The 24,091-nt window shown below is 39.7% G+C and overlaps 1 protein-coding gene across 1 annotated transcript; it reads right to left on the minus strand.

Moving 5' to 3' along the window:
* Positions 1 to 4,893: 4,893 nt before the first annotated feature.
* LOC120471835 (uracil nucleotide/cysteinyl leukotriene receptor) lies at positions 4,894 to 6,543 on the minus strand. Its single transcript, XM_039661755.2, has one exon. The coding sequence runs from the start codon at positions 6,520 to 6,522 to the stop codon at positions 5,611 to 5,613; it is 912 nt and encodes a 303-aa protein (XP_039517689.2). The 5' UTR covers positions 6,523 to 6,543; the 3' UTR covers positions 4,894 to 5,610.
* Positions 6,544 to 24,091: the final 17,548 nt, after the last annotated feature.

Here is a 24,091-nt window from a genome sequence, read left to right on the forward strand (position 1 = left end):
TTAAAATGTTCAGAGAACATTAAAAAACATCATTTTCATAACTTAAAGGGAATGTTCTTAGAACATCTGTTTGTTCGCTGGTGTGTGTGTGTGTGTGTGTGTGTGTGTGTGTGAGAGAGAGAGTGAGTGTGTGTTTGTGTGTGTGTGTTGATCTCATAAAGTTGTTCTGACCTCAGTAAGTTCTGGCGTCTACAGATTTATGGCTGGACTGTATGATATTATCCTGCATATTTGTCAGATGGAGCGACTGATAAATCATAAAGAGAGGCGCTTTTTAAAAGAGTTTATTATGATGGTTAATGGGCGCCCGGTCACTTTGTGCAAGATTTAAAGACATATTATGCAAAATCTGAAAAACAAACCTTATAATACTTAATCAAACACGCATAAAGCCGTCGGCAGGGATAAATACATTCTCTCGATTAACTTGCTTTAAGAGATTGTGATTGCTTTCACTAATTGAATCAACAGTGTCATCGTGTCAGAGTCACCGAGAGAGTCATGTCTGTGTCAATGTGTGTGTGTGTGTGTGAATGGTGTTTTAGTTAAATGCCTGAAATAAAGATTGTGTTAAAAACAATTTCAAGATATTTTTATAATACATAAAATTTATTAGTAATTGTGATTTTTAAAAGCTTTTCCTCATCTTGAAAAAGGTGTTTGCTAACGTGTATCTAATATAGAGTGCCAAAGTTATGACGTCACTCTGTAGGCCAAAACGCGGCGGAAGTGAGTTAGCATTAGTTCCTAATTTTCACTCTTGGGTGAACTGTCCCTTTAATGATGGTGACGGTGAAGTCATGTGACTGAATAGTAGTTACGTCTCACATTTTACTTCTGATGACTGTATTTAGTCTTTAGAGGTTGTGTTTATTGGTGAAGATTAGTGTGATGAATTTATAGCCTATACATTTCTAGCTTGAATTCCAGCAGCTTAATTTCAGCAATGTGGTGCAGCTTCTGTCCACCAGATGGCGCTCTACTCCTGCTATTAAACACATTAAACACAAGGTCAGATCATCAAACATCTCAAGGTCTGCGTCTCTCTCTCTCTCTCTCTCTCTCTCTCTCTCTCACACACACACACACACACACACAAACAATTGCACTTTAAGAGATTTTACGAGTATTTTGTCTTGTTTTCCAGCGCAAGTATATCAAAACATTATTAAATCAAGATGCATTAAAAAGCAAAATATATTAAATCTTGTTTTCTAAAAAAAAAAGCACAAACTCACTTCATTTTGATGCATTTTTTTCATCTTCACTTCTGCTTCTCCAGATCTTGATTTAATAGGCTAATGTTTAGATTTATTTGTGCTGGAAAACGAAACTCTGAGGAAGAAACACTTCTTCTCACTTCTGGAATGCACTACTTTATCTTAAATATGTGATATTGATCATATCGTACACTATTGTGAAAGATTGAATCAAGAAAACAGTCATTTAAAGCATTTCTTTTTAAAATAGACATTTTTTCAACTATAACAATAATAAACCCCTCACATTTTGTGTTAAATTTCCCTTATATTTCCATTAACACACACTCTCTAAAATCCTCATTTCCACCAGCGAGATTAAAGCGGTAAAATGTCAAAATCCTCTTAGCAACCCAAAGTACTGAAGGTTGATCAATTAATTCATTAACTAAGTAGGCTAGAAGTTCAATCCAGCAGCGGAGACAGACGGAATCAATTAACAGAGGCTAATCACAACAAAGGGGACTTTAATTAAAGAAGTTTAATTAAAGCATTTCCAGTGTAAAATGAAGGAGCGCTTAAAATATTCTGGAGGAAAAGACACACATGCACAGGAAATTAAAACAGGAACATTCTGAATAACACACACACACACACACACACACACACACACACACACACTGTCCATCAAATAACAGAACGGCTGCTTTTAAAACATATAAAATACTGAAACATTTTGAGAGTTCTGAGAACTTAAAAGAGTTGCATGAAGTTTCTCGGGTTCAGGACGAAATGACGACGTTCTCATTGTTTTGTAACTGTTCTTTAAGCGGACGATGACTGGTTGAGTTCCTTGTGTGTTTCGCACGAATCGTAAATCCCCAAAATCATCGTCAGTATGGGCCTATCTGCAAATATTGATAGTGTTTTATTCAGTCTTTAAACGAACTCATTCTGTGAGTCACAAGTTCACTGGATTCTACATATGAGCATATTTCTGCATTAATATACATGCAGTGATTTAGAGGGTGAGGACACGCATTTGGCTGCAGTCCTGAAGAGCCTCGCATCAACACCGCGTGATTTACATCGAGGAACAGATGGCTCACAAACCAGAGTGTGCAAAAGATGTGCAGTTTATTCATCATAAGTGACACCGTGCAAGAGTTTAGATCTGCATGCAAATGAGACAACTCTGCGTGAGAATCCAGCGTGAACGACTGAAGACACCGAAATATCGAGCAGATCGCAGAAATATATAAAAGTATATTAATAGGGTTAGGTCTATCAGCTGGCAAAAAACAAATAAAAATATCAACTTTATTCAACTCTTCATGTTCCTCTCTGTGGGCCTGAGTTGAATAAAGTTGGTATTTTTGTTAGTTTTTTTGCGCACAGAAAGTATTCTCGTCGCTTGATAAACGCAAGGCTGAGCCGCTGTAGTCACTCGGACTATTTTAACGATGTCTTTAATACATTTTTGAGCCGTCAGGTTTCAATACCTTCACACTACATGATTCTATGCCCGATTTGCAAATCGTTGAGCTCGCGACAGGTCAGGGTGTCATCCTACCCTATCTCACGACCAAGTCGTACGAATTCGTACGAATGATTCAAAAGTGGCTAATTCGTACTAATTCATACGACCTCACTCGTACAAATTTGTACGATTTGTCTAAACCCACGTGACAGTTATGTTTAGGGGCGGGGTCAGGGGTAGGTCATTCGTACGAATTCATACGAATTGGCTAATTCGTAAAATATGTACGATTTAGCTAAATCGTACTAATTCGTACGAGTGTGGTGGTACAAATTGTTACGAATTAGCCACCTCGTAAAATTCGTACGAATTCCCGTGAGATCGGGTTGGTGTCATCGCGTGCAAATCGCGGGGGATTAGCGAGCAATGAAAGATTTAGTATTAGTATTAGATATTAGTATGAAAGAGCCAACAACGGATCAAAGACGCTCGCAGACGCTTTGCTGAGCCCAGAAAAATATCTAGCATGCTAGATATCCAGAGCTGTTGCACGACTCAACCTCAGTGATGTCATGTCTTTAATACATTTTTGAGCCGTCAGGTTTCAATACCTTCACACTACATGATTCTATGCCCGATAAATCGTTAATGAGACAAATCGCGGGGGGTTAGCGAGCAATGAACGCTCGCCAATATATTAGTATCAACGGATCAAAGACGCTCGCGGACCGTTGCTGAGCCCAGAAAAATATCTAGCATGCTAGATATCCAGAGCTGTCGCACGAGTCACGACTCAACCTCAGTGATGTCATGAGCTACAGCCAATCAGAGCAAGGCATGCGTTGAGGTCACAGAATAAATCTTATTTTTTTATTTTTTTGCGTTTTTCTGCAGCACTAGTTTCTGTCTGACGTTCAATATATTCGCGTGTTGTGTTCTTCGCCTTCTTCGCTGGGTATTGGCGCGCGTGCTGTTTCGCGTGACAAAACGTGGTTTGTAGACAAGATAGAATCGTTGGGTAACAGAGTTGTCGTCAGCTCGTGTAGTGAGTTACCTCCTGTTGCGGATCAGTCACGTTGTGTCGTGTGTGTGAACAGCTCAACAACTTGAACACTCCTGATTTCTCATGTAGTGTGAACCGCACAGTTCAGCCCGACGTTTTAAAATCAGCTCTCAGATTTAATCAAAAATATCGTAATTTGTGTTCCGAAGATTGATCAATCAATCAATAAATCAACGTTTGTTTTGAAACACAGTTTGTTGTTTATTTACAATGCAATGTTCACGGTTACATCATGGATAATACAGTACTAACCAAGTCTGCCACGGGACACTACATTATCCTGCCATGGCACAGTTCCATGTGGAGACTGAAAAATGCCACCAAGTCATTCCGAACAGCCATAGACATATACACTAGACCTCACCTTGGATAAGGCAGTTCATTGGAACGAATGCGTCAATAGAGCCGCCATCTTGAAACAGGGGAGCCCCTCCACTTTAATGCATCAGCGTCAATGTAGTAGACAGGTCTAATGCAAATAAAATCACCATAAATCATCATGAATGCGATTTTTCTTGTTTTTTGGTTTGTTCCAACGGTCAGACATGTATTTATCGTTGATTGCAGAAAGAAAGAAAAATATATATATATTTTTAAAAAACATTCTTCCTAGTTCAGATTTCATCTGTGAACATCATACGCTGCACAAAAGTCCGCCACCATCAATGAATTCGAAGTAAAGGCAGAGATAGCAGCGTTACCTAGCTACTTCCTATGACAAGACCCCTGTTCCAAGATGGCGGCGGTTTTGACGCATTCTTAGAACCCCCAGGTGAGGTCTAGTGTATATGTCTATGCCGAACAGGGTCGATTAGCTCCAGCTGCAACAACATTCTCTCTCTTTCGCTCGCGTTGCACGAAACCAAAACAAACTAGCAAAGACATGCGCCCCCCTCCCCCCCAGCGTTCTGGCGGTGAAATGCACCGTGATGCAACCTGACGCAGAAGCATAAAACGGCCACGACGCTGTAGTAGTGACGACGTAGCTAAGCCGTGCAGTTGACACAGAAGCATAATGAGGCCTTAAAAAGTCATTTTCTCAGACTGATCTCATGAAGTAGCGTGTCTATGACATGCCAATTTGTATTTCCATTTTTGGCGTGCTATCAACACGCATAAACGCTTTTCAGCGTGTTTATGAACGCCGTTGACTTAACGTTATTACTGTATATATAAATATATGACTTACCTCAACCCCGTCCCTAAACTTAAAGGGTTAGTTCACCCAAAAATGAAACTTCTGTCATTTTTACTCACCCTCATGTTGTTCCAACCCCGTAAGACCTTCGTTCATCTACGGAACACAAATTAAGATATTCAAGATATTAAGATCGCTCCTGCATGTCTAGTCCATAGGCTTCTTTAATTTTTGGGTGAACTAACCCTTTAACCGTCACTGGGGTTAATGGCATTTATGAGTGTGCCCTCACCATCCTAGGAAAAAAAAGATCGCTCCCCAGATGTAGATCTAGATTTTGCTTCGTTTCGCTCGTACATTTGACGGCGTGTACAGACACGTGGAATGACGCGGACGTTAATGGCGTAGACATACACGCATACACGCCGGATTGCTCAAAATGCGTAGCGATAACACGCCACTTGACTCGAAAGTGGCGTGTATGTTTACGCAAAAGTCATGATGTCATGTTGCATTTTCTGCCTTTTATCGGCCAAGAAAGACCCAAATTAGAAATTGATGATACTATTCTACTATATTCATGACCCACTTTCAATACATGTTCACGTCTCCACCGGTGGAATTACCCTTTAAGCATAAAACAGCTGCAGGAAGCAGCATTACACATTGTTTACAGTGACCTGCATCATTACAGTGCATCTGATCAGCAAAATACTCCAATAACGGCAACTCAATGGTCGACGGTGAACACACTATCATCCGCAGATTCTGTGTTTCTGAAGGAGCACGGCGGCACACGTCGTGACAGATACAGAACCGGCTGGATGCTGCTGCTGATGTCCACGAAGCTGAAGGCGATGTAGTGGATGTAACAGCGGAAGACGTCCGGAGAGAAATAATCTTGAAACGGAAAGAGAGCCACCGACGGGAAGTAGTTAAACACAATGATGGCCAAGATGATGATGACCATTTTAAAGGCCTTTTTCTTGACGGGATGCCTCTCGTCTCGGCCTGGAGCCGACCGTCTGAGGGCCCTGAGAATGGAGATGTTACAGAACAGCATGAACGCAAACGCCGTCACTATCATGGCGGTGAAGACTTGGTTGAAGTTAGGGATTTTTTCTGCGCACTTCGCTGAGGCGTAGACTAAAGTGACGAGCCACACGACGCCGACGCACACCGAGCGATGCCGCTTGTCTTTGAGTTTGGTGAAGGTGATGGGATGGCAGACGGCCATGTATCGGTCCAGACAGATGCAGGACAAGAAGAGCGGTGACAAATCTTTCACGCCGTAGAAGAAGCGCAGGACGAACCAGATGCTGCTGTCGTTCAGGTACACGATGTTGGCCAGTTCCAGCGGAGGAATGAGGCAGAAGAAAGTGTCCAGCATGGCCAGATGCATGATGAAGATGTCTGAGGTGGACGAGTCTCCCTTATTCTTACGGATGAGCCACAGAACCATGATGTTCGCCGGGATGCCCAGGAACATGTTGATGAACTGCAGCACCAGGTAGAAGATGATGACGCTGGGCATGTGTGCGCATCTGGCGTAGACGGTCTGCTCGACCGGAGAGGCGTTCAGCGGCCGGTGACTGATGAGCATAGAGGAGTTGATGAATCTGAACAGCTCTGTGATTGCCATCGTCCTCTCTGTGTGCTCGGACCAACCCCTGAAACACACAAACGGTGGTCAAATTTACAACCAAACTCTTCTGCTCCTCATTCAAACGGCACTGAAACAGCTTTGACTTTCCCAGACAGCAACATAGTGTCGGCCCAGATCCGGCCCACATCTGGGAATCCATGATTGCCCCTTTTCCACCAAAGCATTTTGAGAGCCGGTTCGGAGCCGGTGCCTGCGCGCGAACCAGTTCTTTGTGTTTCGACAGCCAAAGAACCGGTTCACGGCCTGGAGAACTGGTTCCAAAGCGGCACCAACTCTTTGCTGGACTAGAACCGTTCTTTTACCACGTCATGCTTACGTCAGGGGCTGGGGCTTGTTTAGATGTGTTTTCCCGGCGGGATAAATGCCTCTTGCGCCTGGCGCAAATCTAAAAGGGGTTAGTCTGAAGTAGCTTCATTATTCATAGGTGTGGTCTGGGCGTAACGTGAAATAAACCAATCCGAGAGCCATCCAACATACCCTTTAAGAACAGGTGCACATGTTGCATGACGGATTGGTATTATAACGGCGGGTTTACCAGGCGCGCGCCAGGAGCGTTCACAGCCGATGAGACCGACGTTCTTGTCAGGACAGTTAAAAGACAGAGAAGTGATGTTGTACGGGGATGGGAGAAACCCTCGCACATCAGCGTCGGTTAAACATTATATACGTATGTTTCTTGCCACTATTGGGCAAACAGGTCTGATCCTTCAGTACTACAATTAGCCTTAAAAAATGGGTAATAAGGTTTTTTCATCTTCATGTAAAGCACAATGATTTCCCTCATGTGTTAATATTTTTCCTTGTTATAATGTATGATTTGCAAAAATAAAAACTACTGCATCTGTGTTGATGAGAGAATCAAAGTGTATGCTCATTGTGTACCCGCTACATTTTGGGCAAGCATGCGCGCTTAAAATAGCATTATGAACAACGCGCAACGCGCCACTGACTTTAGACCAGGTTTTTTTTTTGGTCAGTGGCGCAATTGTTTTCGGGAAGTGTAAAATAGCACCAGGTAATGTTTGCGCCGAAACACGCCTCCTTTTTGCGCCGATCCGCCCAGGGAGCGCAAGTTCATTTCCTAGTTTACTGACGTGCATCTGTGGAGGGAAAAATCCCGCTTTGCACGCGTGCAAAATAGGAATGATACATGAGTTTGTGTATAAAGTCATTTGCGCCGGGTGCAAGATAGAGCCCTCGATCTGAGAGCTGGATCACTCCTCCAAAAGCTTCTAAGGGATTGAAACTCGCTGGCCCAGAAAGTTATTAAAGACATGGTTAAAATGGCTCAACCTTATCAACTTCAAACCTGCCTGTCATCTAACAACCACCGTGAATGTTTTCAATCCACTTTCCGCACCCTCCACAGCACTTCTCAAGGTTGTCAATGATCTCCTTATGGCCACTGACTCCGGCTCCACTAGTATTTCCTCTGCTTTCGACACAATCTCTCACAGTATTCTCATCTCACGACTCTCTGCTATTGATGTTTGTGGAACTGCTCTATCTTGGTTCACTTCTTACCTGTCTGATCGCCAGCATTACATCTCTATCCGCCAGACTGCCTCTGTCCCACACGGTGTTCCCCAGGGTTCTGTTCTCAGGCCTCTTCTCTTCATCATCTACATGCTCCCATTTGGTAATATCATCGGTCATCATGGCTCTAAATTCCACTGCTACGTACACATCCATTCACAACGCTATTCCCCTTTTCCTACAGATTCCATATCAGCCTGTATTGATGATTTAAATGCTCGGATGACCAGTCATTTTCTCAAACTCAACACTGATAAAACAGATGTACTTCTTATTGGCTCAGTTTTTGTGTTGACAATGTTCATATTGCTGGAGTTTCGGTTCAACCTTCCACTGCTGTCAAAAACCTTGATTCCTCTTCCTATTGCGCACAATAAGTCTCACTGAATATGAATTGAATTAAACCAGCTGTTACATTTATGAAGTTCCCGTCAGGGGAGAAACCTTTCAGCAGTGTCATCATTATCATCATCATCATCATCTCGTACCTGTCTGACGTTCCTCCGATCTCCAGCCGCAGTGTGAAGTTCATAGAGGGACCGACGGCTCATTTTAAGCTGACGACACCGACGAAGAGAAACGTTCCTGAGGGCAAACCAGTATGGAAATGTGTCGTCTGAACGGTTCTCTTACAGAAGAATATTTGCATATGGTGAGGCTTATGGACCAGATATCATGCTAACATATGAATAGGCTTTGTGAAGAACACGTTTACGGATGGTGGGATTGGTTCAGAAGACGTGTTGAAGCAAGTCCTCATCATTAACGCCATAGAATTTGGAAATGTTGATCAAATGTTCTACTTTATTTTATTTTTAATATTTGTTTTTTATGATGATTGGAAATGCTTTGGCAGTACATTGAAACAATTGTCTTGAATTGGATTGGAAATTGAGAGAGAGAGAGGTAGAGAGAGAGAGAGAGAGAGAGAGAGGTCAGTGCTAATGAGGAGCATGTTAAAGTCCGGCTGTGTTAGACCCGTGTGTGAGGTACGGCTCTATCCACCATTAGCCTTATTGGCCGCAGAGGTCAACAGGGGTCAAATGCCGTGTCGATCGGTTGACCCAACCTATCGGCTGCTCCTTCAGCTGAGTTATGATCGTGCCAGAAAAATCATTTCACTTGTGGTGATTTACAGACATTGAGCCACTGGAAACATTTGAAATGCATGCAGATTTATGTGGGTATTAATTCACAGTATTCAGATATAGCGAATATCGATACCTTTATCGGAACAATGAATATATTCATCACCTATTTACCGTCTTTCTGAACGCTGCGGTCATCATTCACACGGCACTAAACATTCAGAGGAACACATTTGCATGCAAAAATATTGCAAATGCATTAAACAATAACTGCGTTTGGTGCGAAACGGAGCTGGACGTATCGCATGCAGCGTGCTCATAGAAAGTGCTGTGGTCATTCATTAATGTTAATGTCCAGAACCTAAATGTGTGGTGAACCACAGCTTGGCCTAAATAAAGTGAGATAAAAGCATCAGTTTCCACGCTGGTGCTCAGTGACTCGATCCATCACAGAGGCATGGGATACATCTTTATCAGCGCCCATTAAAGATACAGCGGGTACAAACGGATCCCAGCTTGCTTACCACTCTTCCTTTAACCTGTCCAAAACACATCTCCGATATCCCCATGAAAGAAATACCATGAGCTCAGAGGTCAGGGGTTAAGGAGTGCGAGGCGGTGACCTAACCCATTACATCAAGCTCTCGCCAGCCATTGGTTCAGGGCTTCGGTTACGATACTGCGACTGATCTGACAAAACACAGCTGGGCCGTGAACCAAAAGACGTGCATGCAAATGTGCAGAAACAGGGTGCGGATTGTGTCCCATTATCATTTTTATTGCATGCATTCAGCTGTGGCATTTATTCAAAGACACTCACACAGTATGCACATAATGGCACATAATAGTACTTTATTTTACAGTATACTTGTTACATATGTTACATGTACTTAAATTATGCATAATTACATGCAACTAACCCAAAACCAAACCCTAATCCTACCTAGGTTAATTAATATTACTCGGTACTTAAATGTAATTGTAACTATGACACCTTAAAATAAAGCGTAACCCACTTTACAATTAGGAGCCTCCATTAATGCATTTACTAACAATGTTACAGTGTCATTGTTACATGTAGTTACTATAATAAGTATGAATTATGGATGCAACTAACCCTAATCCTAACCCTGTAGTTATTTAACACTCAGTACCTAAATGGATAATTATAGTGCAACAAAGACACCTTCAAATAAAGTGTAACGCAATGAGCAATGCACTTGTTACAGTGTTTTTTAATAATAAAACAAAACAAAACAAAAAAAGCTTTATAATGCTTCTTCTGCTTGGGTTAATTTACAAAATATCTTAAAGTTGACTATACTTGCATCACTAAATGAGTTTAAGTAAATTTTAACACATTATGTGTTTTATCCTTTGGTAAATTGCTGTTGTGGTCCTTGATTGTGTTTCTGGGTGTTCCGATGTGTATCTGCACTCTCAGAAAAAAAGGTACAAAAGCTGTCACTGGGGTTGTACCTTTTCAAAAAGTAAAGTTTTGTCCATTTTAGGTGCTAATATGTACATTTTTGGTGTTAATATGCAGATTTTAGGTGCTAATAAGTACATTTTAGGTGTTAATATGTACATTTTAGGTGCTAATATTTCAATTTCAGGAGCGAATATGTCCATTTTAGGTCATGTCCATTTTAAGTGTTCATATGTACATTTTAGGTGCTAATATGTTCATTTCATGAGCTAATATGTCCGTTTTAGGTGTTAATATGTACATTTTAGGTGCTATTGTGTACCACTAAGGTACCAATATGCAGCCTTAGGTACAGCCCCAGTGACAGCTTTTGTACCTTTTTTTCTCATACACAGAGTGTGTATGTTTAGGTTATTGTAGCTGATTTCTTGGCCAGGACACATTAAGAGTTTTTTTAACCTGAAGAATGAATGAATGAAATAAATGTGCAAAAGCAGGGTGTAGATTGTGTCCCATTACCATGTGTATGTTATGAATTCAGCTGTTGCTTTTATTCAAAGACATTCACAGTGCATTAATCAGAGAGTGTGTTCATTCCCATTGAGAACAAGCATTAATGGGATCTAACGGATCTAGTTTATCTGGAAACACTTTACAATAAGTGCCATTGAGCCACCGTTAATGCATTAACTAACAATGTTACAGTGTCATTGTTAATCTAATCCAAAGAATTGTGGCAACAGATTACAAGCAATATTATTAATTCAATTTAACAATATAATTGAGTAATAATTAATCAAATTAATTCCTTAAATTTTAACCATTTAAAATAAACAAAACCAAAAAACAAAACAAAACAACAACAACGTAAATTTAAGTCACCATTATGGTGATCGGTGTTTATTTTAGGATTGTTTTAGGACATTTTTGTTTAAATTTTGGTGTAAACTTTACTCATTTTAAATACTTAACTTTTAAGGAATAATTTGATTAATTATTACTCAATTCTAATTTGTTCAATTTAATTAATAATATTGCTTGTAATCTGTTGCCAGAATTTTATTGATTAGATAAAGCATATTCATTTTTACAGTGTATAATAACTAAATTCATAATCACATGCAACTAACCCTAATCCTAACCCTATCATAAGTAGTTATTTAATACTCAGTACATAAATGTATAATTACAGAGTAACAAAGACACCTTAAAATAAAGTCTAACACATTAAGCAATGCACTTGTTACAGAGTAAATGATTAATCAAATCTTAGTTAACATTAACTAAGATCAATAAGTCTTTTTGGAAACACCAATGCATTATGCAAACAATTTCATGCATTAATTAGTGATGATCTGAATAATTGAAACCACAATTATAATGCATCATAATACTATGCAACACTCTTAGAAAGTATAATGCATTAAAGCATGACAAAATAAATTTCAGAGGCAACAAGGAATCTGCAAATATTATAATGCATTTAATTATTTATGAAAAGATATAATGCATTCAAATGTTGTAAATGCCTTTATAATGCATTATACATAAAAGCTTTGTGTGAAGTGTTACCATATTGGTCATCATTGTTATGTCATGTGATAAAGTGTTATCTAATATTCGATATTATTCCAATAAAACATATATTTTTAAAATGTAGGATAATGTACATTTAGGTTATGACTGTAGTGCGGCAAACTCGATGAGATGATGAGACGAATCCTTACACAGACGTTTTATTGAAGAAATGTCAAAATACTCAGAAACTGTAAAACAAAACACAAGGAGCCTGACCTGAGACCAGCAGCAGAAGGACCACAAACACTGGAAACACTGGGGTATATACACAGCAGGATAACAAGCAACAGGTGAGAGTAATCAGTCACTATGGAAACCAGGATCACAGGGAGTGAACACAAAAACTACAAACTGACTACAAAATAGTGCAGGAAACAGGAAAAGAACCGGGCAGAACACAACCTAGTCCCAATAACAAAAACACAAGTTACACGATGCCCCTGATCGCGTTTATTTAGCAAGAAGGACCAGATGATTGTTACTTTTACGGGAATTATAGTTTCTTCAATATCTGCAAACCAGCACTGAGAGAAAGATTTATTCAGGCTTACAGCTGCAGTCGTTACTCAGTGTGGCACATTCATGTCTTCAGTTTTTTTATCGTTCCTTGCTAGAAAATAACAAACAGCGAGAGTTTTAAAATGCATTCAGACCAGGTTTATTATCGGTAAATGACATCATTTTTATCTTTCTATTTTCTTGCACATTACGAGTCGGTGTCGTCATGCAGTGCAGCAGTCTCTCTCTCTCTCTCTCTCTCTCTCTCTCTCTAGACTGTAACCGCCTCTGATTGATCACCCTCCACTGAAATATTTCTCCCTTCCCTGGCAGGAGATTACAGACGGCAATTTGTGTTTATGGGATTCCCGAAATTCACTTAACAACTGCCCCGCTATTAAAAGGTCAAGCAGGGAGGAGGTAGAAACATCCCAACATCATTCCTCATCTCCGTTCCTGATCAGAAAACAACAAATGCATGAAATCCAGGATTGGAAACTTTATTATTGCGATCAAACCTCTAGAACTAAGTATTAAAGTCACCATGACATCAAAATCGGTACTTTTAAAACAAAAATACAACGTGGAGGCATTTATCATAAATAATTTATCGGTGCATATCATCATCGTTTTAATAATCTTGAATCAGAATCAGTTCCTCTCGCAGCATCTCTTCTCTGATGATGTGGGCGGGGCTATAACCTGTCACTCACATGAGATCAGCCAATAGCAAACAACAACCAGCCAATCATCCAAACAATTCCTCACAGACACAATCAAGCTCCGCCCATATTGTTCTCGTTCCAGAAGCGTTTCACTCGATATACGACACAATAGAGGAGAAAAGACTATGTTTCACGATGACTTTAAACTGTTTTTACATGTTAGACCATAAAATAGAAGATTAACCGACACAGTTACTCCATCTAAACTCGTGGATAGGATAATAAAGCGGATCATGTTTATATAAAACAGTTGGCTGTAAGGACTACTTGATATTTGTACTACATCTCTTTTTAGCCGTTTCCTCTCCGGTTTCAGCTTGAGTGTCTCTGGGTTTTGGTGGTTTGAGGTTTCATTCTTTCGTACATTATTAACAGCGTCGCACCATTATCTCCCCGCGAGCTCCTCTTACATCAAACACGTCGCGTGGAAAAGCCCAAGCGTTTGTGCGAGAGCCTGTGGGATCAAATATTTATCGTTGTATATCAGTCGACTGTAAGGTGTAAAAGAAAGACACACACACACATGCAAAAAATGAGAGAAATCATCATTGGATAGTAGCGACACAAATATTGATTTATGTCAAATAGCTATGTTGTCTTGTGCACACACACACACAAAAAAAATTAATGTGCATTAATTTTCCGATTTTTCTGTTTTTAATTAAAAACGTCAGTGTTCTGTTATCTTCGTGGTAGTTTAACTAGCGGGTAGTTTTGTCCGAGTCAGGTAGTGACAAAGCGTGTTTTGCTGCTCTTGAATTATCCAGGCCACGGGCAGATGGGACTCCGGTGAAACGTGAGAGTGACACCTGACCCCGCGGCGACCTGCGGATCACCTGCCCAGGTGTGGCCGTGGAGATTCTCAGCTGACCTTTGACCCCTGCGTCTCCACCTGCGAGGTTAAACGGGCTCTTCCACCTGCTCAAACTCGACCCACAGTCGATTACAAGTGCGATATCACTGCTAGAAAAATGAATGAGTAATAGGAACAGAATGGTTTTGGGGATGCAGTGACGCGCTCCGGTCCAATAGTGTGTAATGTTACAGGTGTGCTGTGTGCGGTTACGCTTTGGAAATATGGTAACAAAAATAGGTCTGAGGCCAGGGTAAACATGCACAAATACACACAGATGAAAGGCGTTTGAAAATGAAAGCATGACAGGGGAAAATTGTCAAGGAAAGACAAGCTGCTGGTCTAGGTATTTCTCTCATTTGCAGATTTAACATATCAAAAGTAGTTTGCAATATACAGGTAAAACCCGAAAAATTAGAATATCATGCAAAAGTTAATTTATTTCAGTAATTCAACTTAAAAGGTGAAATTTTATATTTTATTTTATTTTTAGGAGTTCTGATTTTATTGAGATGCACACCTGTAAACACACCTACATTTTCAGACATCAGTGTCCTTCGTTCTGAACTCACACCCGCTTCACTCCTGACTCTCCCCCATCAGCACCTCTGCCTGATGAAAGCATTATAGTACGCAGTTTAGTATGTGCTAAAGCATACTGTGCTATTATTTCCAGCGAGCGTGCATGCATGCATGTTAATTTCTTCCATTTTTAATAGCCAACAGGCTTTAGTTTACTTCAAAATTGTGCAAAATCCTTTGTTATTCGCTATAGCCAGGGATAGTCAAAAATTCGGATACGCCCAAGATGATGTTGTCAATATATTTGGTCCCTTTTATGCATGCATATACATGACTTAAAAACACTTGAGCTCCAGTTCAGTTTTTATTGAGATGCACACCTGTAAACAAACCTACATTTCCAGACATCAGTCCTTCGTTTTGAACTCCCACCGCTTTACTCCTGACTCTCCCCCATCAGCACCTCTGCCTGATGAATGCATTTTAGTATGGAGTTTAGTATGCTAAAGCATATTGTGCTATTATTTCCAGCGAGTGTGCATGCATGCATGTTAATTTCGTCCCTTTTTAATAGCCAACAGGCTTTAGTTTACGTCAAAACTGTGAAAAATCATTTGTTATTTGCTATAGCCAGGGATAGTCAAAAATTTGATACGCCCAAGAGGATGTTGCCAATATACTTGGCCCCTTTTATGCATGCATATACTTGACTTAAAAACACTTGAGCTCCAGTTCTGATTTTATTGAGATGCACACCTGTAAACACACCTACATTTTCAGACATCAGTGTCCTTCGTTCTGAACTCACACCCGCTTCACTCCTGACTCTCCCCCATCAGCACCTCTGGCTGATGAACACTGGGCCGGCTATTGATCGGCGTGCGTGATGGATGATGGCCTGGCGATGACTGATGGGCTGCTGGCGAAGGTGCCGATAAGGGTGGAGTCTCGGACGACAGCATAATACGATCAGACCGTCCCTCAGTAGCGCTCGGCCCGCCTCAACCCCGGGCCGGAGGTGAAGACGTGTAGGAGGTGGAGGGAAAGATGATGGATGGCGGGGCAGGAGGGGAAGACTGCTTCACGGCTCCAAATTGATATCCAGGCAAATGTTTTTGTCTGCTGTGAAAAATGGTGCGGCAGAGACTCTGATCACCGTTCCTCCCCCCGCCCTGCCGTCCCTTTCCTTTCATCTTCTTTCTTTCCTCGGCTGCTGAATCAACAGAAAACAATCCACTCATCCGCGGCAGTCCAGCCAAAGCCATTCCTTTCTTCATCGCGTGTCGTGCCGGGATTTGCCATCAATCCAAAGCAGAATTGGGGGCAAGAGCAATAGCCGCTCTGAAACACCAGGGCTGATTTCAACAATCTCGCGGCTTGTGGCCGAGCAAAACCGAGACGAGGAACTGGGTTTGGCCTCTTTTGTGAATCTACAGTATAAGCTGATCTCATGCACAATCAGCCAACAAACAAACAGTTATTGCAAAGAACCTTAAAGGTCACCCAATCTACAAGGAAAGCAAGGAACGCACTGCTAAAAAAATGTGCACACTTCAGTCCAAATATCGAAGAATTCTTTGCATTTAGTCGACCGAGAGGAACGAATGGATTACACACACCGGGAAGAATACACACACATTACAAACCTTTTCATTCCGATACAAAAAGTGTCACACTCTCGAACTGATTCCAGTAGTCCAGATAATATGATAACGGATCAAGGACTTTCACGCTCTCCTTCTAATTTACAGTTCAAGTGCAGATCCGGAGTCGTTTTGGATGAGTGTGGATTTATGGAGTGTGTGCGGTAGGTTTGGAAGGCCATGACGGCGATAATTATTGTGATGATTTGCTACAGTGGCCCACTGGGGGCGATTAGATTAATAAATCTCGCTTATATGATTAATAAAGACTTTAAGAGAGGGGAACACCTTTTGCAGCTTCATGTTAATACAGTTCTATAATAATAATAATAATAATAATATATTTAATGTATAGCAGCAGAATTTGAATCTGTCTCATATTTGATAATGTTTACGTCATTGATCTTGTTTTCTTTTCCTGTTTATAAACAATTTCTACACTGTAAAAAATATTTTCAAGATTTGTTATCACAACATATTTTCTTTTGTAAAATAAACTTTATAATAATTTATTTAGTTGAGATAACTTATTACTTTGAGTTTCTGATGATTAAATTAATCTCCTTCATTGTATTAACTCATTTTTTCCAGTTCAATGAACTTGAAATTTTAAGGCAACCAGGTTACTTACTTTTTTAAGTTAAACCATCAATATTTTTTACAGTGTATATAAATGCTATATGACCTGACTTTCTGTAATATTAAATAATATTAAAACTAGTGCTGGATAACATATAATTACATCCAAAATAAATATTTGTCTATACATAATGTATGTGTGTGCTGTGTATAATTAATTAGTATATATAAATACACACACACATGCATGTATATATTAAAACAATGGTTATTTATGTATAAAATATTTATATTTATATTTAAATGATGTATATACAGTATATGCATGCAAATATTTCTTAAATATATGCATGTGTGTGTATTTATATATACAAATTAATTATACACATATATTAGGTAAACCAGTACTGATTAAAACATTAAAAAATAATACATTTTCAGTGGCAACATTTTCAAAATGCATAGAGCGTGGACATTCGAGCAAACAGATATGTTAGGCTCATAAAACTATAGTTTGCATCATTGATTATGTACAATTTCTATATAAACCAAACAAAGGTGACCTGCATTGATATGATAGCCTATACAATATTAAAATATTAATGATATATTTCAGTGTTTCCTTTAAAAAAATGCATTAGAGAGCATGCGTCCAACATGCGTTAAGCTTATAAAACTAACGTTACAGAACAATCTTCTATGTATGCATAATAGCTGAAAAATAATGTGTAATTATTAACGCATCCTTCAGCCGAGCTGTGCTTTATCGATCGGCTCGAGCTGGAGAGATGCTGGCCGATTGATTTGAATTTAATTAACAATTTGAAGGAGCCTTAAAGAAAGTCTCTTATTTCCCAGCCTCTCGCACAAGGCTGAGCGGAGCAGTGGCTCATGGGTAATTTATGATGTGATCAATAAGTCCTGGCCGAACATCTATAGTGTGAAATAAGGAGGCAGGAGGAGCTGTCAGATCCGGCGAGGAGAAGATGCGAGAACACTGGAGAAACGCACACCAATGAAAAGGTGAAGAGAGATTATGACCGATGCACTAACAAATCACTCCAGCCTAGCAACTAGCCAGAACACCCTAGCAACGAGTAAACATCACACATTTTTCCTTCAGAAAGTTCTAGCTCTGCATTTATGCGTGCCTCCATTAGAGGGCAATAGACTGTCTTTATATCACTGATCCATATCAGAAGCTCTCTGAACACACACACACACACACAGCAGCTCATCAGAAAACAAGGAAAACACATGCAGCACTTAATATCCTGAATCGTACAGATTTATAAGGATGCTGTGTGTGTGTGTGTGTGAGCCAAGGTGAAGCCAGACTGCGAGTCACACACACACACACTGACCTCTCTATCAGCGCTTACCGACCTGTTTACAGATACAGCCTTCAGATGGAGCCGCTGTGTGTGTGTGTGTGCCACCGCTACCACTGCTTTTACTACCAGCTCATAAAAATGCTTTATATCATATCTTGTAATACGGCACATTAAGGCCGACTGCATGTTGTTTCATGCAAGGTCATTTTAACGGTCTCTGACTCAGATGATCAGGACGGCTGTTTAAGATTATATCAAAACTTCCTTTGAAGGAATATTTATTGTATGGAGAAAATTATAATTCATAAAATTAAGCGTCCTTGAGCCCTGGAAAGGCGGTATATAAATAAAACGTGTTGTTATATTATATTATACATGCATCGCTGATATGAAAACCCTTTAAAACTCGACATAATTAAATGTTTTTTTCCTTATGCCTTAAAACATGAATGTAACTCGACACCCTCGCCTCATTTAGTATGCGCGGTTCATGAATATGCAAATGAGCCCCGCCTCCACTCAGTTTTTAAAACATTTTTTTTTTTTGGTTTTGAATGTTCAGAGAATATTCAGCAGTAATGTTTTCATAACTTATCTTGTTAGCTGGGAATATTAAATCATATTTTTTGACTTGAATAAAAGAGGTTATCATTTTTAGGTTTAACAGTGCTTCAATCTTTAAGTGTGACTTAAGTGTGTGTGTGTGTGTGTGTGTGTGTGTGTGTGTGTGTGTGTGTGTGTGTGTGTGTGTGTGTGTGACGGACCTACTTCTATGTTTCCGCGTCATAATTCGAGTTTGTCATCTTGATATTTTATCATAACTCCTGGTGATATTTAAGTCCTCATAATCTGGTCAGCTCGACCCTTGACCCACGGTTCCACATTAATAAAAGAAATGCATAATCCTGTGTTTTGAAATACCAGATTTGGTTGTTGAAATCCAACCAGTGCTAGTGGGATTACGTGTGTCTGCAAGAAGAGGTCAAAGCATGACCTCTGACCCTTCAGAAACCCTCAGCCTCAACAAGTGTGACATCATCATCCATGAGATCAAATATGAGAAATGTGATTAAATAAGTGACTTTTTTTGTCAAAATGAATCACATTTCTTATATTTTATGTCATTGAATTTTCTGATAATGTAGCAAAAACGAACTCAATACGGTTATGTCTGCATGTGCAATAGTGTCTTGAAGATATGTGTGGAGGAAATGACATCACAATAAATGCGCATTACTGTCTGAATGAGGTTTTGTTCACAACATGAAGAAAATCGGTCTTATTTTAATATTCGTATTTATTTATTTTACAGCTCGCGGCTCATTCCTGTAATGCCATTGCACATGTAAATGCACGCACACACACACACACACACACGGCTAGTAAGACCCTCCCTCTTTTGTTCCACAACATACACACAAGCTTTTTATGTAATGAAATCACAAGGACTCGTATCATGTCCTATAGAGTTATGGGGACGTTTTACATAAAGCTGATATTGGGCTCAGGATGCGTGTGTGTGTGTTTGAAAGGGACATCCAGATCAACATAGATGCAAAGTGGACTGTTTGTGTGTGTGTGTGTGTGTGTGAAGAGGACATCCAGATCAACAGAGATGCGAAGTGGACGAACACATTAAATAAATGTGATGTTTTCCCGCACATTTCAATAATCCATGCACTCAGATTTAACATGCATCACATTTGCAGGTATAGAACAATCTCAATAATTATAATATCCTAAGAATAAGCGGCTAATGTTTACTTTTGGTCTGATCTCTGGTCATCTTTAATATAATAACCTCGCAGTGTTTGTTCTCTCGCTCTATTAGGAAATGAGTTGAAGGTCTCGGGCTTCGCTGCTGTTTGATGCGACTCAGTGAACATGTGACCAGTCTGACCTATGAGTCTCCGGAGACCAGTCTTTGAACCCACACACACACACACACACACACACTTCACAATATGAGCCGTCTCAAGATTGGAAAACACACTGCCATTCATTAAAAATCAGTCTTGTATTTTAAAAAGTCCAACATTTGAAAAACAGCTAAAAATAGCAGCTCAATTAATTAAACTGGGGTTAAGTAACTTTAAACTGGGGTTATTATAGTTAACTAAAACCATTAAAAAAATATGTGTAGCTTGAAATAAATAAAAATACTTTAAACAACAGCTGGTTGACAACATTATATGTCTATATAATCATAAAAATATATAGACATTAAAAAACATTTTTAATGTAATTAAAAATAAAAATATGTAAATAAAATGTTTTCAAAATATTAATTAAAACTTGGCTATTATAAAAACTAAAATAACACTGCCTTAAACTGATGAAATGAGTTACACTGTAAGCAAGAAACACACACACACACACACACACACACACACACACACATGCAATTCTATTAATAAGAAGACTGCCAATCTATAATGTGGAAATCATGTTGCCTGTATCGATCGGTCAGGACCCGTGTGTGTGAGTGTGTGTGTGTGTGTGTCAGACACTTCAGTCTATTGGATTGAGATTCTCTCGCCATCTAAGGGTCAGAGATCGGAGTGTGTCTGTTTGATCAATATCTCTGGCCAACCTGTGCGATCCTTCACCATAAACACACACCAGCGCGTGACAACAACACAGTTAAAGAGACACACACTAGACAACAACATACTTTTTTAAAGCAGTAAATAAAACAAATATTATTGGAGTACGTTTTACAAGAAAACACTTTCATTATTTCTACAGCGAAATATCACGTCTAATTCAACATGTTGCTTTAGCAAAACATTAAAGCAAATGCACACCTTTTAGGGACATTTTTAATGATGTTTATGTGTGTAACCAATCAGATCAACGTGTGATCGTCAACCAGTGGATCTCTGAGTGGAGGTGGGGCTCATTTGCATATTCATAGAACCGCGCATACTAAATGAGGCGAGGGTGTCGAGTTACATTCAAGATATTTTATATTTTTCAAGGAAAATGTTTAAATATTATATTTTGGTGATTTGAAATCTTTATTTCGTACATAAAAAGAAAGTATATAAAATAAAACAATGTTTGAAAAAAAACTCAAAAAATATATATGTATAATTCTTTGCTGTTGACATACTTCTATTATATGTGTGAAAAGGAGTAGGAAGAAGTAAAACTTCTATACTCCTACCCCTTAAATTCTTACAGTCTATTTTATATTATTATAAACATGTTGTTCTATATATCCATACACCTATACAGATATACAAGCAGCAAAACATAAAAAAAAATAATACTAGTAAAAATAAAAAAATAAAATAAAAAGTACAACTAAAAATGACAGAGCAAACAAACAAAGAAAAACAACATAAACAATGGAGTACTCCAACTGTCACTACAGTGCTTCTTGAGTATAGATGGTATATTGAAATTTACAAGCAATTTCTGTTCTGCTGAAGTGTGTTTTCTGTCACACACACTGAACAACATGAAGCATTGCTTGGTCACTGGTTGAGCTAAACTGGTATTATCTAAATTTACCAGCTGACAGATATTCAACATAATTCATGTGTGAGAGTCCAACAGAAGGATATCCACTGATCTGAGACCTGAGTTCTGCTCATATTTCTAAACTATAGAGAATAAACTGTGATGTTGTGAGGTGTTCTTCAGGTTATTCACCGAAACATTCACAGTGTGTCTCAAATCAGAATGATGTCGTCCTTCTCGATGTCCTTCACACACCCTTGAGTTGCAGCTCATTTGCATATGGAGAGTTCCTGCCCGTAGCTCCGCCCCCTCCCTCCACACACACTTCCTCCATGCATCATCCACCTCTTCCTCTCCTCCGTCTTCCCGCTGGATTCGCAGGATGAGGTTTCGATGAACACCAAGGTCAGAGACGAGCAATCTATTCAATGCACTCTCTTATTAGGGATATAAATAACTCGGATCAGGACTGAACCTTGAACTTTGAACTGTTACCCTGGAGACATTCATCTCTCTCCGTCTTCTGTGCGCGAGCGAGATAGTTCCATTAATGAGATGAATCCAGCCACTCTGCATATGCAATATTATAATACCTCTTATACCACACATCTATCTACCTATCTACCTACCTACCTATCTATCTATCTATCTATCTATCTATCTATCTATCTATCTATCTATCTATCTATCTATCTATCTATCTATCTATCTATCTATCTATCTATCTATCTATCTATCTATCTATCTATCTATCCATCTATCAGTTGTTCTCTTTATCTATGTATCTATGTATCTATCTATGTATCTATCTATCTATCTATGTATATATCCATCCATCCATCCATCCATCCATCTGTCCGTCCTGCCATCCGTCTATCTAAGGAAAACTCTCTCCTCAAATATACAGTATTTTAAAGTCTGTGAAACGTTAAAAAGCAAAGCCGCTATACGAGTGCACATGCTCAATGCTGACAGATATCATTGCAAAAACATTGCTATACATTTAATACAATTTCTTACAGTAATAGAAGTCGTACAAAGTACATGTGAATCCCTGAAGAAAAGGTCAACTTTTGTTTCTTCATATGAACATCATCTCATACGCGTTTCTCTGCGTGTCTCGCTCGAGATGGCGGCGTGTGTGTGTGCGGCCCTGATCCACTTTGGAAAAAATGACAAAATCATAGACAGCATGATGAGATTGCTGCTCTATTATTAATCTTCAATAAATACATCTTGACCCGAGGATTACGGCGTGCTCACCCCTCAGAGATAAGACCATCTTACTGACATGAATTATTAAAAAACACAATGAAAATGCCCAACAAATGTTCCGACCTAGATTATTCCAAAATCTGCCTCCGCGAGTCCGAGGGATTTAGAGAGAGTTCAGAGCGTCGCTGCAGGACCAGTGTGGCCTCGATCGCCCCGAAGAACAGCGATCGTGTCACCATAACGTCTGAATGACACACTAAACGCAGGTGTGGCTTTAATCCTGTCCCATGATTCCACACTGCTTCATCTGGATCATGATAATGATGTCCTTCTGTCTGAGTCTCGAGATGAAGGCGTGATGAACACAACGGGACCCGCCACCGGATTGATTTGTTGTCAAACCAACAACAACAACACAAGCGGGAGGAATGAATGGGCGACACGTGCAGCATATTAAGACAGCAAATAATCCTGGCGACTCTAACGGAAGCTAAACAGATGCAGGAGCGGTGTCCCACCATTACGCATCACACTGTCTAATCACTCGGTCACATGATGTCCCTTTACAATGGATATGATCCAAGAGCACATAAATGCAATATATCATTAGAATATGGAATGTGACTCTTGTTGTATATTTTGATGCTCTTCAGATAGTTGCTAGGGTGTTTTTTTGTGGTTACTGGGTGGTTGCTATGTTGTTCTGTCTGGTTGCTAGGGTGTTGCTAGTGTATAGGTAGGTTCTGGGAGATTCTAGGTGATTGCTTGAGTATTCTAGCTTGTTGTTAGGGCATTGCTGGAGATTTCTAAAGGAAGTGGTTGCTAGGTGGGTGCTGGGATAATCAGTGTGGTTGCTTGGGTGTTCCGCTTTTTTGCCAGGTGGTTGCTAGGGTGTTTTGCTGGTTACATGTGTTTGCTATGTTGTTCTGGCTAGTTGTGTTGTTAGATTGTTATAAGTAGGTAGGTGCTGGGACATCCTGGGTGGTTGCTTAGGTGTTCTGGTTTGTTGCTAAGTTCTGGCTGGTTGCTAGGGCATTGCTAGAGTGTTCAAAGTGGTTGCTAGGAAGTTGCTGGGAT

Source organism: Pimephales promelas, chromosome 4 (assembly GCF_988280905.1).
Source record: "Pimephales promelas chromosome 4, fPimPro1.hap1.1, whole genome shotgun sequence".
Classification (NCBI taxonomy): Eukaryota; Metazoa; Chordata; class Actinopteri; order Cypriniformes; family Leuciscidae; genus Pimephales; species Pimephales promelas.

What these genes read in the sequence shown, in the direction of transcription:
- LOC120471835 (XM_039661755.2), bottom strand. Translation starts at nt 6,522, where the DNA reads ATGGCAATCACAGAGCTGTTCAGATTCATCAACTCCTCTATGCTCATC.